The 11506-nt window shown below is 40.9% G+C and overlaps 1 protein-coding gene across 2 annotated transcripts; it reads left to right on the top strand.

The window, feature by feature from the left end:
* Positions 1-3179: 3179 nt before the first annotated feature.
* On the top strand, positions 3180-8739 carry LOC133108409 (nicotinamide N-methyltransferase-like). 2 transcript variants are annotated; one of them, XM_061217919.1, is made up of 3 exons: positions 3180-3326; positions 6224-6431; positions 7729-8739. In XM_061217919.1, exons 2-3 carry the CDS (start codon positions 6310-6312, stop codon positions 8153-8155), a joined length of 549 nt encoding a protein of 182 aa, XP_061073903.1. In that variant the 5' UTR covers positions 3180-3326; positions 6224-6309; the 3' UTR covers positions 8156-8739. The 2 variants fall into 2 exon arrangements, with proteins under 2 accessions (XP_061073903.1, XP_061073902.1); XM_061217918.1 differs by lacking the exon at positions 3180-3326 and adding an exon at positions 3548-4390.
* The last annotated feature ends 2767 nt before the right edge of the window (positions 8740-11506 follow it).

The raw sequence follows: 11506 nt of genomic DNA, 5'->3' as shown, positions 1-11506 counted from the left end.
TTTTGGTCCACAGTCATTTGGGGCACCTAAGTCAGTGGTGCGGTTCGCCCTGTTTTAAAAGGGTTGATTTGTTTTCTTATAGCCGTTTTTTGGCTTTTCTCTTTCCTTCTTTTGTTCAGTTACTGTTGTGTATATCCCATTCCCGTTGTTCCCTGGGATCTAGTGATGAACACGTTCGCATGTTCATTTTAGAGGGTTTTATCCTCGGTCGCATCTGGCTCTCCGCCCAGCCCCAACCTAACATTCTCAGCATTGAGGAGACCACTCATTCTGACCAAATCCCCAACTCCATTGGCAGAAATGCAGGCCCAAACTTGCAAGGAACCTCTGCCATGCTTCACTGTTGCCTGCAGACATTCATTCTTGTACCGCTCTCCAGCCATTCTGCTAACTGCCTTCCGCAACAGCCAAATATTTCTCATTTTGACTCATCAGTCCAGAGAACCTGCTGCCATTTTTCTTCACCCCAGTGTTTTCATACTAGTCGCTTGGCCTTGTTTCCTTGTCAGAGGTATGGCTTTTTGGCTGCAATTCTTCCATGAAGACCACTTCTGACCAGACTTCTCTGCACAGTCGATGGATGTACCTGGGTCCACTGGTTTCTGAGCAGATGGTACAGCTGGACATCTTCTGATTGTGAAGCAAAGTAAGCATGATGTGTCTTTCATCTGCTGCACTAAGTTTCCTAGGCTTACCACTGTGTCCATGGTCCTCAAGGTTGCCCGTTTCTCTGTGCTTCTTCAACAGAGCTTGGACAGCACATCTGGAAACCCCTGTCTGCCTTGAAATTTCTGCCTGGGAGAGACCTTGCAGATGCAGTATAACTACCTTGTGTCTTCTTGCTGTGCTCAGTCCTGCTATGGTGTATGACGTCTGACATTAAATTGTCTTCAGCAACCTCAGCTTGGAAGCAGAGTTTGGCTGTTCCTCACCCTCCTACACAGCTGTTTCTGTTTCAGTTAATGATGGAGTTTCAACCTACATATTAAATTGATCATCATTAGGTCCTGTTTGGGGTGGCACGGATGGTGCAGTGGGTAGCACTGCTGCCTCACAGCAAGGAGGTCCTGGGTTTGAATCCCCGTCGGCCGGGGCCTCTCTGTGTGGAGTTTGTATGTTCTCCCCGTGTTTGCGTGGGTTTTCTCCGGGTACTCCGGTTTCCTCCCACAGTCTAAAGACATGCAGGTTAGGCTGATTGGAGAGTCTAAATTGCCCATAGGTATGAGTGTGTGAGTGAATGGTGTGTGTGTGCCCTGTGATGGACTGGCGACCTGTCCAGGGTGTATTCCTGTCTTTCGCCCAATGTATGCTGGGATAGGCTCCAGCCCCCCTGCGACCCTGTTCAGGATAAGCGGGTTAAGATAATGGATGGGATGGATAGGTCCTGTTTGGTATAATTGGTTAATCACACACCTGACTATATGCCTACAAAATCCCTGAAGTGTGCGAGTGTTCCGAGAAGAATTGATGTTGGTTTGAAGGCAAAGGGTCGTCACACCAAATATTTATTTGATTTAGATTTTTCTTCTGTTCGCACACTTAGTTTATTTGTATCAATTAACAAAATACAATTAACATTTCTATTTTTGAAAGCATTCTTACATTTTGTTACACTTTTGCACAGTAATATAGATGATGTAGAATGTGCTCCTAATGAGCTGCCCATCTTAGAGACCCACTTTGTACACTGTGGCTTTTTGACTCTGGTCCTAAAGACTGCAGGCCAAGCTGCTGGCCTCCTTGTCACTCAGACAGCACTTAATTGATTAATTACAGGAACTGATTGCACCACGATTGGACAGTCTCCCTGTACACTACTACTGTCATGAACATCTGTGTTCCCAAACCCAACCACACTCTCACGGATGCAGTGTTTGTCACATTTTCTTTTTCAAACATCTCTAAGGTGTCGAATGGTTGATTATTTAGCAGGGTCGCAGGGGGGGCTGGAGCCTATCCCAGCATACATTGGTTGAAAGGCAGGAATAAACCTTGGACAGGTCGCCAGATCCCGGCCGACCGGGCCGACAAACCCAGGACCTCCTTGCTGTGAGGCAGCAGTGCTACCCACTGCACCATCCATACCGCCAATTTAAAAATTAATAATAAAAATAAATAAATAATACATTTTCAAAAATAAGATAAGAAACGGAGAAGACCTTTTTGAGTGAAAATGCTAGTTAAATGTAACAAACAGAAAAATAACAGAAAAATTACAGACATAATGCTGTCAGGGAGGGAAAATACCTTAATTTAAACCTCGTTGTGGTAATCCTGTGCATTAAAGAGAAAGATCACTTAAATAAAGATCATTGCTTTCTGTACTAATCCGAATCGGAAACGGTTTGCCTCAACACCAGCAGGGGGCAGCAGGGGTCAGCTTTTTTTTTATTCTTAGAAAGGTGTCAGGCGTACAAGCTGTTGAGTTGCCGCCTTAGGAGGCCATGCAACTTAATCCCACTGCTGCCAAATCTGTAGGGAAGCCCTGTGGGAAAAGCCTCTTTTGACGGGTTTTAAACCTGAAGCACTTAACCTGAATGCCCACCCTGTGGCTCACAACTAATTGACACTCTGCACTAGAGTTGTGGAGAAAATTACCTGAAGTTACCCAACGCAACCCAATAACCCAAGTCCGTCATCTGCATTTGTCCTTACTGCTTGTGTGGTGGTGACCTCAGGCTCTCTGAAGCAGGACACTACCCTCGCTTACAGCTGAAACCTTGTTCTGTACCTTTAAGCTGACATGCTGTCTGAAGGCCAAATTCCTGCAGTTTTTTCTTTTTCTCTCTCTCTCTCTCTCTACTAATTCCACATGTCTGCCTTACCCTCTTTGTAGAGTGCAGTCTGCAAGTATTTGGAAAATGGTGCAGTTTCTGTTGTTTTTCCACTGCACTTCAGCACACTCCCGTTTGAAATGAGACAAAGAATATGAGTTTCGAATGCAAACTGTCAGCTTTAATGTGAGGGTATTTACAGCCATATTGGGTGATACGTGTAGGAATTAAATTATATATAACATGTAAAAAAAAAAATTATATATACTTTTTTATATAGTCCCTCCATTTTAGAGGACCAAAAGTATTTGGGCAGTTTGCTTCTCAGCTGATTCTGATTAGTCGGGTGTATTCAATCCTTGCTGAAAGAAAAGCAGCTAAAGCTATGTTTTTGAAACAGCTTGCTGGTTGACCATACTTCAGACCAGCTCAAGCTATCTTTTGAAACAGGACAGACAAGCTACTAGCACCACCTGATTGTCCAGCACATACCCAGCTCGACCAGCTAAATTCCAGCTGGATTTTACTACAGGGATCGCTTCCATGGTGCAGGTATAAAACGCTTGATTATGATTAATTGTAGGGCTACGCTACTAACCTATATAACGATTTGTTTGGTATAACTCAGAGGTGTCCAATCTTATCCTAAAAGGGCCAGCGTGGGTGCAGGTTTTTGTTTTAACCCAGCAGTAACACACCTGATTATACTAATTAACTAATCGTGGTCTTTAATCAAGACAACCTGCACACACACCGGCCCTTTCTGGATAAGATTGGACACCCCTGGTATAACTGTTAAGGTGATGTTGATCGCGAGAATAGAGGGAGAACTTCAGCTAGCTGACAACCTGCAGCCGGGTACACGTTTAACCAGTGTTAATAATATCGGAACAAACGTAACTTTGACCTATTATTTCTCCGTTGTGTGCCCACGTTAATTGATACCGACACGCAACTGTTTTCGGACTCAGTAACTTTATCTCGATGGTTGAAACCATAGAGCGTTGTTGAACGTTTTCACAGTCCATGAACAGGACACAGTGGGAGGGGCCGGCAGTCAAGCCCCGGCAGTAATGCGAAACATGTTGCGAATATTATTAATATAATTCTTAACAGATTATTTTAAACAAAACCATTGAAAGTAAATAATAAAACATAATAAGAAATGTAAACCAGAAACGTATTCCTAATTGGAGTTTTTTAAATCCCAAACTTAACTAGCTAGTGCATTTCAAAACAAACTTTTGAGACGCGCGTTTCTCCTGTTCGCGCAGGACTTTTATTTTGAACTTCATACTTGAATTTCACATTTCCTGAATATGCCCCCTTGATTCAAGAGCATATAGGCTTATACAAGGAATGTGTCTTACTGTTATTCGATAAACGTCGTTTGTGAATCCCATCAATAACTTAAAAAAAAAAAAAACACAAGCACTGAGAAACGCACAGTAACACAACTATGGCTGACTCAGACCACGTAACATTTACAGAAGGCACATTTTACCAGGGACATTTTGACAGCAGAGCATACTTAAAAAATTACTTGACGGTTAGCGGTGAATGCCCTAAGGTTTTGGCTTTCCTGCTACGCTGCCTGCACGAGACATTTGCATCAGGTAAGTGAGTGAAGTCCTTGTCAGCCAAACACTTGCCATTTGGTCTGTGGTGAGAATGGTGTTTTGTCACAATTTAATGCTGCTCCGAAATTGGCGTAAAGTTAATGTTAGTTTCATATATTGTGTATATGTCCTTCTACAATGTTGGGTTTATAGTGGGATATTCGGATTCCGGCTTCAATATTTTACGAACGAAATGTCAAACAATGAAACAAATGACACATTCTGAATGTGGATACGAACACAGTGACACATTGTTGTGCAAGAGATTAATGTTAATTAAATTGATTATTTTTCAGCACTCTGTGATTTTCAACAACTTTGCTCCTTGACTTGCTACAGTCTGTCCGTGCAGTTCCAGATTAAAGACTGCGCTTTACGATTTAGACATTGCAATTTGGATTAATCTTTATATTCTGAACCATGACTTTCCTTTTGTTTAGTTTTTTTATCAAACCAAAACTAAATTGCAATGTCTAAATCGAAAAAGCTATGGTATGGCCAGTATTGTTTTTTTGTGTGTGTGTGTGTGCTCTCCTACGAACTGTTGTGAAGCTACTGAATCTGTTTTCTAATAAAAACCTGAATTAAACCAAGCTAAAAATGTACCTATCTGTGAGTTGTAATAGGGGCAGAAGAGGATCTTTTAATCTGTAGTGCTTTCCATCTTTTATACTAATATTTTATGCTTTCCATCTTTTTACAGCTGAGAATCTATAAAATAATTTAACAGAAAAGAAAAAAAAATACTGCGCATAAATTTCCAAATCTAACACCTGTACAATTTTCAGTAGGGGCCTTCTAATTCACGACACTGGTTTTGGTGCTGTCCTTCTCATGTTAATTAAGCTATTGGATAAAACTGGACCGAGATTCAACCAAGGCACAGTTTCAGTGTATGAAAGCTCTGGTAGGGGCTGCTGATGGATTATAGCAGGGGTCACCAACACGGTATTTATTCTGTTGCTATTTTTTTTTTTATCACACTTGCATTTATATAGATTTAAAAATGACAATATCTTAAAAATATGTTATACATGAAGTTTAGATAAGTTTAGGTGAACTCTACTCTACCTACTCTAGTTCAAAGGTCAGTATTGTGCGCGTGACAAAATAAACTGGTAGCCCTTAGTATGACTCAGTACCCATGAAGTAGCTCTCAGTTTCAAAAAGGTTGGTGACCCCTGGATTATAGTCTTGTCGAGTCGGGGTCACTTATAACATCTCATGTCTGTACAGCTATTAGGGATTTTTCAAGTAAATAGATTTCTGGTGGTGAACTTTGTAGAAGGTCCCTTACGTGTCGGTTTAGGAGAAGCAGAATATTCGTTGATTTTATCAGTTTTCGTTGAGACATATCCAGGGTTTGGTGTGCAAGGGACGTACTTGACATTTTGGGCTAAAATTAGTATTGTATATCAAAAGAAAGCAAGAGCTATTTACATGGTTGGGCTGGTATGTAAGGTTGAATTATGTCCTCTCGGTAGGGAGGGGCTGTCTCGTTAGCATTTGGGGCTTAGGTGTCTTGCTCAGGGAGAGTTCAACACACCCAGGGCGGGATCAAACCGGCAACCCTTCCGACTGCCAGAGGACTGCTCTTACTGCCTGAGCCGGTTTCACCCCTTGGTCACAAAACCCGCATTCAGAATGCCTACTTCGTTTCAGTGTTTGACGTTTCGTTCCTGAGTTATTGAAGCTGGAATCTCAATACAAAACTTTAGGGCAATTCCGAAGTACACTATCTAGGATCAGGCTGCCATATAGCGAAGAGCACAGATGCAATGATGACACTCATGTTCTCCTTTTGTAAGTTACGATTGTTTTTCATTTCAGGAAATCTCAAGGGCAAGAAGCTGATCGAAATAGGATGTGGACCTACAGTCTATTGTTTAATAAGTGCCAGCAAATACTTTGAAGAAATGGTGATGTCAGACTTTACCGACTGCAATCGCAGAGAGGTTGAGATGTGGCTGAAAAATGAGGAGGGCTGTTATGACTGGCGTCCTGTCATCCAGTTTGTCTGTGACCTGGAAGGCAGAAGGTAGCCTATACTCTGTGAATTATAAACAAAAAAATAAACATAAACATGTATATATGTATTTATGTATACATGTGTATATATGTATGTATGCGTGTATGCATATATATATATATATATATATATATATATATATATATATATATATATATAATAATCTAGGGTGCCTAAGACTTCTACACAGTACTGTATATGCATTTATATTCATTGAAGTATTGGAATCGGGAATAAAATTAATGTTTTGTCAAAAAATATATAAAAAATGGGAAGATTAATCTCATCTTTATTTACCAAGCAACACAAAAAAACTTCACTGAAAGGGACAAATGAAAGATATTTCACTTCGTATCTGAAAAGTCAGGCCAGGGCTTCAAGGGGTTATGTGTACCAAGTTCTCCAAATAAGACCACAAAGTGATTTTTGTCCCAAACCATCAAATGTTTTGATTGGCAAATTCTAAGAACACTTTTATTATAACAATTATTAACAATGCTTCCTGATCAGATTCTTTGCGCATATCTGATCTGTGCACAAATGGCACCTGATCTAAATACATTTGTAGATAAAAGTGAAAAAATGAACCGGTATATTTGGCTCGTATGACTACGCTAATATCACTCATTCTGTATTTCCATCAACATTCAACATCATAACATCATCATTTCTCAGGGCTGCAAGGTAGCTCGCTCAGAAGAAGTGCCTCTTGCAGTGCATAAGTGATCTGATCTGACCTGTGCCAGTGGCAACTGTGGCTGGTATCCCAGCAGGGGTAGCGCATGAAAAAAAAAAAAAAAAAATTAAATCTGAATAAAAATGTGAGAACTTCATGGCATAATTTTACTCAATCTCTTACATTTACAAACAGCATGGCTACTCACTCAATGTTGTCAATTTATCTTTCTGGGGGCTCCATGTTTTCATGCGTCTTGAACACAGTGCACCCACAAGTCCACACATAACTTAGAATCTAAACACTTGATCGGCTCCAAACAAAATATCACGTGTGAGCAACATGGTTCTTTATTGTATCAAACTATATTTAAAACACTTTGTATTTATTTTTTCAATGTGAAAATGGAAGTTGAACTGGGTATATGGACCTAATGGGGGCCGTTCCCCTGCCTATTTAAGAAATGTGGCACATGGACATTGTCCTGTGAGAATTACATTACATCACGTTACATTAATGGTATTTGGCAGAATTGTTTTATTGATCATTTCTGTAGATGACCTATGCTTGTATTTGAACCTAACCTACCTAAGCCATTTTTTCAAATGCGTTTCACTATTTCTGGAGCAGCAGGTCACCAGAAGAGGTGGAGCAGAGGATGAAGCAGGCAGTGAAGCAGGTGCTGAAATGTGACGTTCGAGAGAAGAACCCTTTCCACCCTCTGACCATGGAGCCGGCGGACTGCATAGTGTCCAGTCTGTGTCTGGAGGCTGCCTGCAAGGACCAGGAGACGTACCGCTGGGCTCTGGGCAGTATCGCGGCTCTCATTAAACCTGGGGGTGCACTTGTGCTCATTGGGGTCCTCAATGAGACCTTCTACCTCGTGGGGCAGCACAGGTTCTCCTGTCTGGTTCTCAGTCAGAGCATAATTGAGGAGATTCTGCGCGACCTGGGCTTCTCCATCAAGCAGGTCAACATCCAGTTAACGGATGGGAGCGAAAAAGAGTTCTATGATGCCGAGTCGTTTTTTCACCTGGTTGCTCACAAAACAAAATAGGATTTAGTTGAATTGAGGATTTGTTTTTGTTTTTTTATATATATACACAGGCATTTGTGAACCTACGGCCTGTTTGAGTATAAAATTTGACCAAAATATATTAACGGACTCACTTGAATCAGAATGCGTGATGTATTTTTTAAATCCTCTAAAATAATTATGTGAAAATATTCAGAATGGGAGACATGGTCTTTTTATTTGGGTGGAAAAAGGTAGTGCATGTCATACATTACTTTTGGTAGTAAAAAAAAAAGAAAAAACTGCTCAGTCACTGCCCATTTTCCAGCACAGTCTCACTCAGCTCTTCACACTGGACATTGACCAGCTATAAATGTACTTCCCTGTGGGAGTGCCCTATGACCACGTCTATCACCTGTATTCATCGTCTACCCCTCTTATGGCACTTTTCTATTTCTATTTTTTTTTTTCTATTTCTACTTTCTGATTCTTTATGTGAATTGCACCTTATCCGGTCTGTTCTGTAGTTCTAATGACCTTTGCTATTGACTTATTGTACATTGCTTTGGATAAAAGGGTCTGCTGAATAAATGTAATGTCATTGTAATAAAATGCATATGTCCATATGTATCTTTTTTGTGCATGTATTGGTCAGGGTTCACACTGTACTGCTGCGGATCCAGTAATTGATTCCGTAATGTGCATTTTACAAATTTGTGTGGCCACTGGTACTATAGTGCATAATCTGTATCTTTAAGTTATGCTCTGGGACACCTGCAACATTCTTGCCAGGTCCTCCATCATTTTCCTGGTTCGACGGCAATTGCTCACACGTACGCCATAATTTACATCCTATAACCGTTTTGTGTGGCTTTGTTTTCTGAGATCTACTTCCATGATGCACTCATCCCACTTCAGCTAATCACACTAATGTGTGAGGGTAGTTTTCTTATTTTTCACCTTCACCTGAATTTACTCTAGAAATGAACTTAACAGGGTGAACATGTTATGAACCCAGTTAGTCAGGCATTCTAAGTCATTGAAAAAGAGGTGAAATTAAACCCTGATTGTTACTCTGCTTTTTTTGGATGTCACTTCCAGGAAGGCTTGGGGAACAGTCCAGTATTTCACAAGGACATTGCCTCAGCGTAACGGTGGATCAGAGGACAGAAACGAATGATTTTACACAATAAAAAGGTATTGCTCACAATATTTAATGAGAAGGATAACAAGTAAAGCAATGATGAATAATAAAAAATGAAAGTAGAGTGAACATGTTTGGGGAAATGACAGTTTAGCTAAGCGAGTACAAAATAGAGTACATAATATGTCATAGTGACATAAAAGTGGGGCGGCCTGTTGCGTAGTGGTTAACGTAAATGACTGGGACACGCAAGATCGGTGGTTCTAATCCCGGTGTAGCCACAATAAGATCCGCACAGCCGTTGGGCCCTTGAGCAAGGCCCTTAACCCTGCATTGCTCCAGGGGAGGATTGTCTCCTGCTTAGTTTAATCAACTGTATGGCGCTCTGGATAAAATGCCAATAATGTAATGTAAATGTAAAAAAGGATAAAACAGATTGTAGGAATGACCCAAGTGTTGTTTTAACCACCTCATTGGTGCTGTGTGTGTCATGCAGTGACTGACTGGGCAGCAGTGAATAGATCCATTGAATCTCCCGGGTAACTGGCAAATTGCAGTTCTCTTGAATGAAAAAAATATTGTTGTAATTGCACTTCCTCTCTGAGTGTGATTACATTTTTTAATAGGATCAAAAATAAGTTGTCTAATCCTACTGAGTCACACATATTGTGCACACTGTGTGGAATCCGCCTTGGTTGACTGGTCACGGTTACGCTCGCGAAACAGCCGACCTGTGAACCGATTTCCTGTAAATATCGAACAGATGTCTCCTCTCCCTTCCTGGGGGAAACTGTGTACGCTCCTAATCTCAACTCAGGAACAGCCCAAAGGCTATTCCAACTCTTTACCTTTGTTCTAACCAGCGTTTTACAAAGATCTGTAGCTTTTAAATCTCTTATTGGGGACAGCAAGGCATTTGCAAGCAGTACTCTGTTTAACCAGTTCACATGTCATTTGCAGTTAGGTCAAAGGTCTAATATACGAGGAGACTAATCCCACCAAGCCAGCTGCCGCACTGGAGAAAGTGGATTCATTACACACATGCAGCCAGGAGATGGTGGTCACGGACCAGGCCATACTTCCCTTCCCATAGTGAAGCCTGCAAGGCAGTGGCTTTTCAGACAGGAAATTATCTAACTGAGAAGGCTGCGTGGGGGGGTTGGACCCAAAATGCATGACTCAGAAACGGGCGTAATAAAGTCCCATCAGGGCTTTATTCAGGGAATGTCCAGCGAGCATAGTCATGAAACAAGCAATGTTCATACACATAAAATCCAGCCAAAAACCAAAGTACAGTACCGAGGGAGAAGGCAGTCTTGTAATCGGTACACCATTCAAAGAGTCTTGTAGCCAGGAAACCTGTCAGCGGGTGTTCAGACACCTGCTTTGGCATCCATAAAATGTAGCAAAAGGGTCATTCCTGTTATCCGGCGACTGTTTAACCTCTAAATAAAATTTGAAAAAGTTTTTTTTTTGATGTTTTTATTAGGTTGTAATAATGTTGACATGTTTAACTTTAAAAAACATTTATCATTGCAATGAAATCCTTCTGCTCCTTCTGCTGCGAAATCATTCACCCCATCCCCCAGCAGAATAATGAAACTTATTTCACTGCAATGCAAGGCTATTATTACGCTAAGAAATGCACTTTGATGCAGTATTTGTCATAACTGGTTTCTCTATATTCCTTTGAGGTTACTTATAACTGCAATTCACAAAATAGTCACACTAGAATTGTTGATAAATAAATAACAAAATAAAATAAATAATTACTGAACCAAGAGTTATACTCTATGGTCTTGTTTGATTTAAGTTCACATTGTCACCTTTCTGAATGGTGTGCAATGTTTTGCAACAAGCTTTGAGGTGTGTTTGCTCCCGTTTGGTGGGTGTAGAGGGTGTAGCCCAAATATTTAATGACGTAGGCCTACGCTTTAAATTCCGGAGAACAACTTCTCAGACGCCATAGGAACAAACTGTACTATGTCAGTCAACCTGCCCACAGTTTGCAACAGGATGTTTAACGTGCCACCGTTTCTGTTTAAATAAAGGTTTTTCTAAGTTTTGTCGGGCTGAACATGGCCCTGGTCATCACAAGCTGACGCACTCACCCTTAAAACTGCAGGCCTGCTTACCATATACAGTATATTTGTGTTTTGTGCCTGAATGAACATGTCTTCTTTGTACCCCACAATTCTGCTGGAGCTTCAATTTTTTATTTCCTTGGGAGAATGTAATGTAAAATTATG

The sequence above is a fragment of the Conger conger genome, chromosome 13 (genome assembly GCF_963514075.1).
Source record: "Conger conger chromosome 13, fConCon1.1, whole genome shotgun sequence".
Taxonomy (NCBI): Eukaryota; Metazoa; Chordata; class Actinopteri; order Anguilliformes; family Congridae; genus Conger; species Conger conger.
This window is presented reverse-complemented; position numbering and strand designations above follow the sequence as displayed.

Excerpts from the sequence above, each read along its gene's own strand:
- LOC133108409 (XM_061217918.1), top strand. The coding sequence starts at position 4,234 with ATGGCTGACTCAGACCACGTAACATTTACAGAAGGCACATTTTACCAG. Across the intron at positions 4,391-6,223 it reads GCACGAGACATTTGCATCAG|GAAATCTCAAGGGCAAGAAG; the intron begins GTAAGTGAGTGA and ends TTTTCATTTCAG. Across the intron at positions 6,432-7,728 it reads TGTGACCTGGAAGGCAGAAG|CAGGTCACCAGAAGAGGTGG; the intron begins GTAGCCTATACT and ends TTTCTGGAGCAG.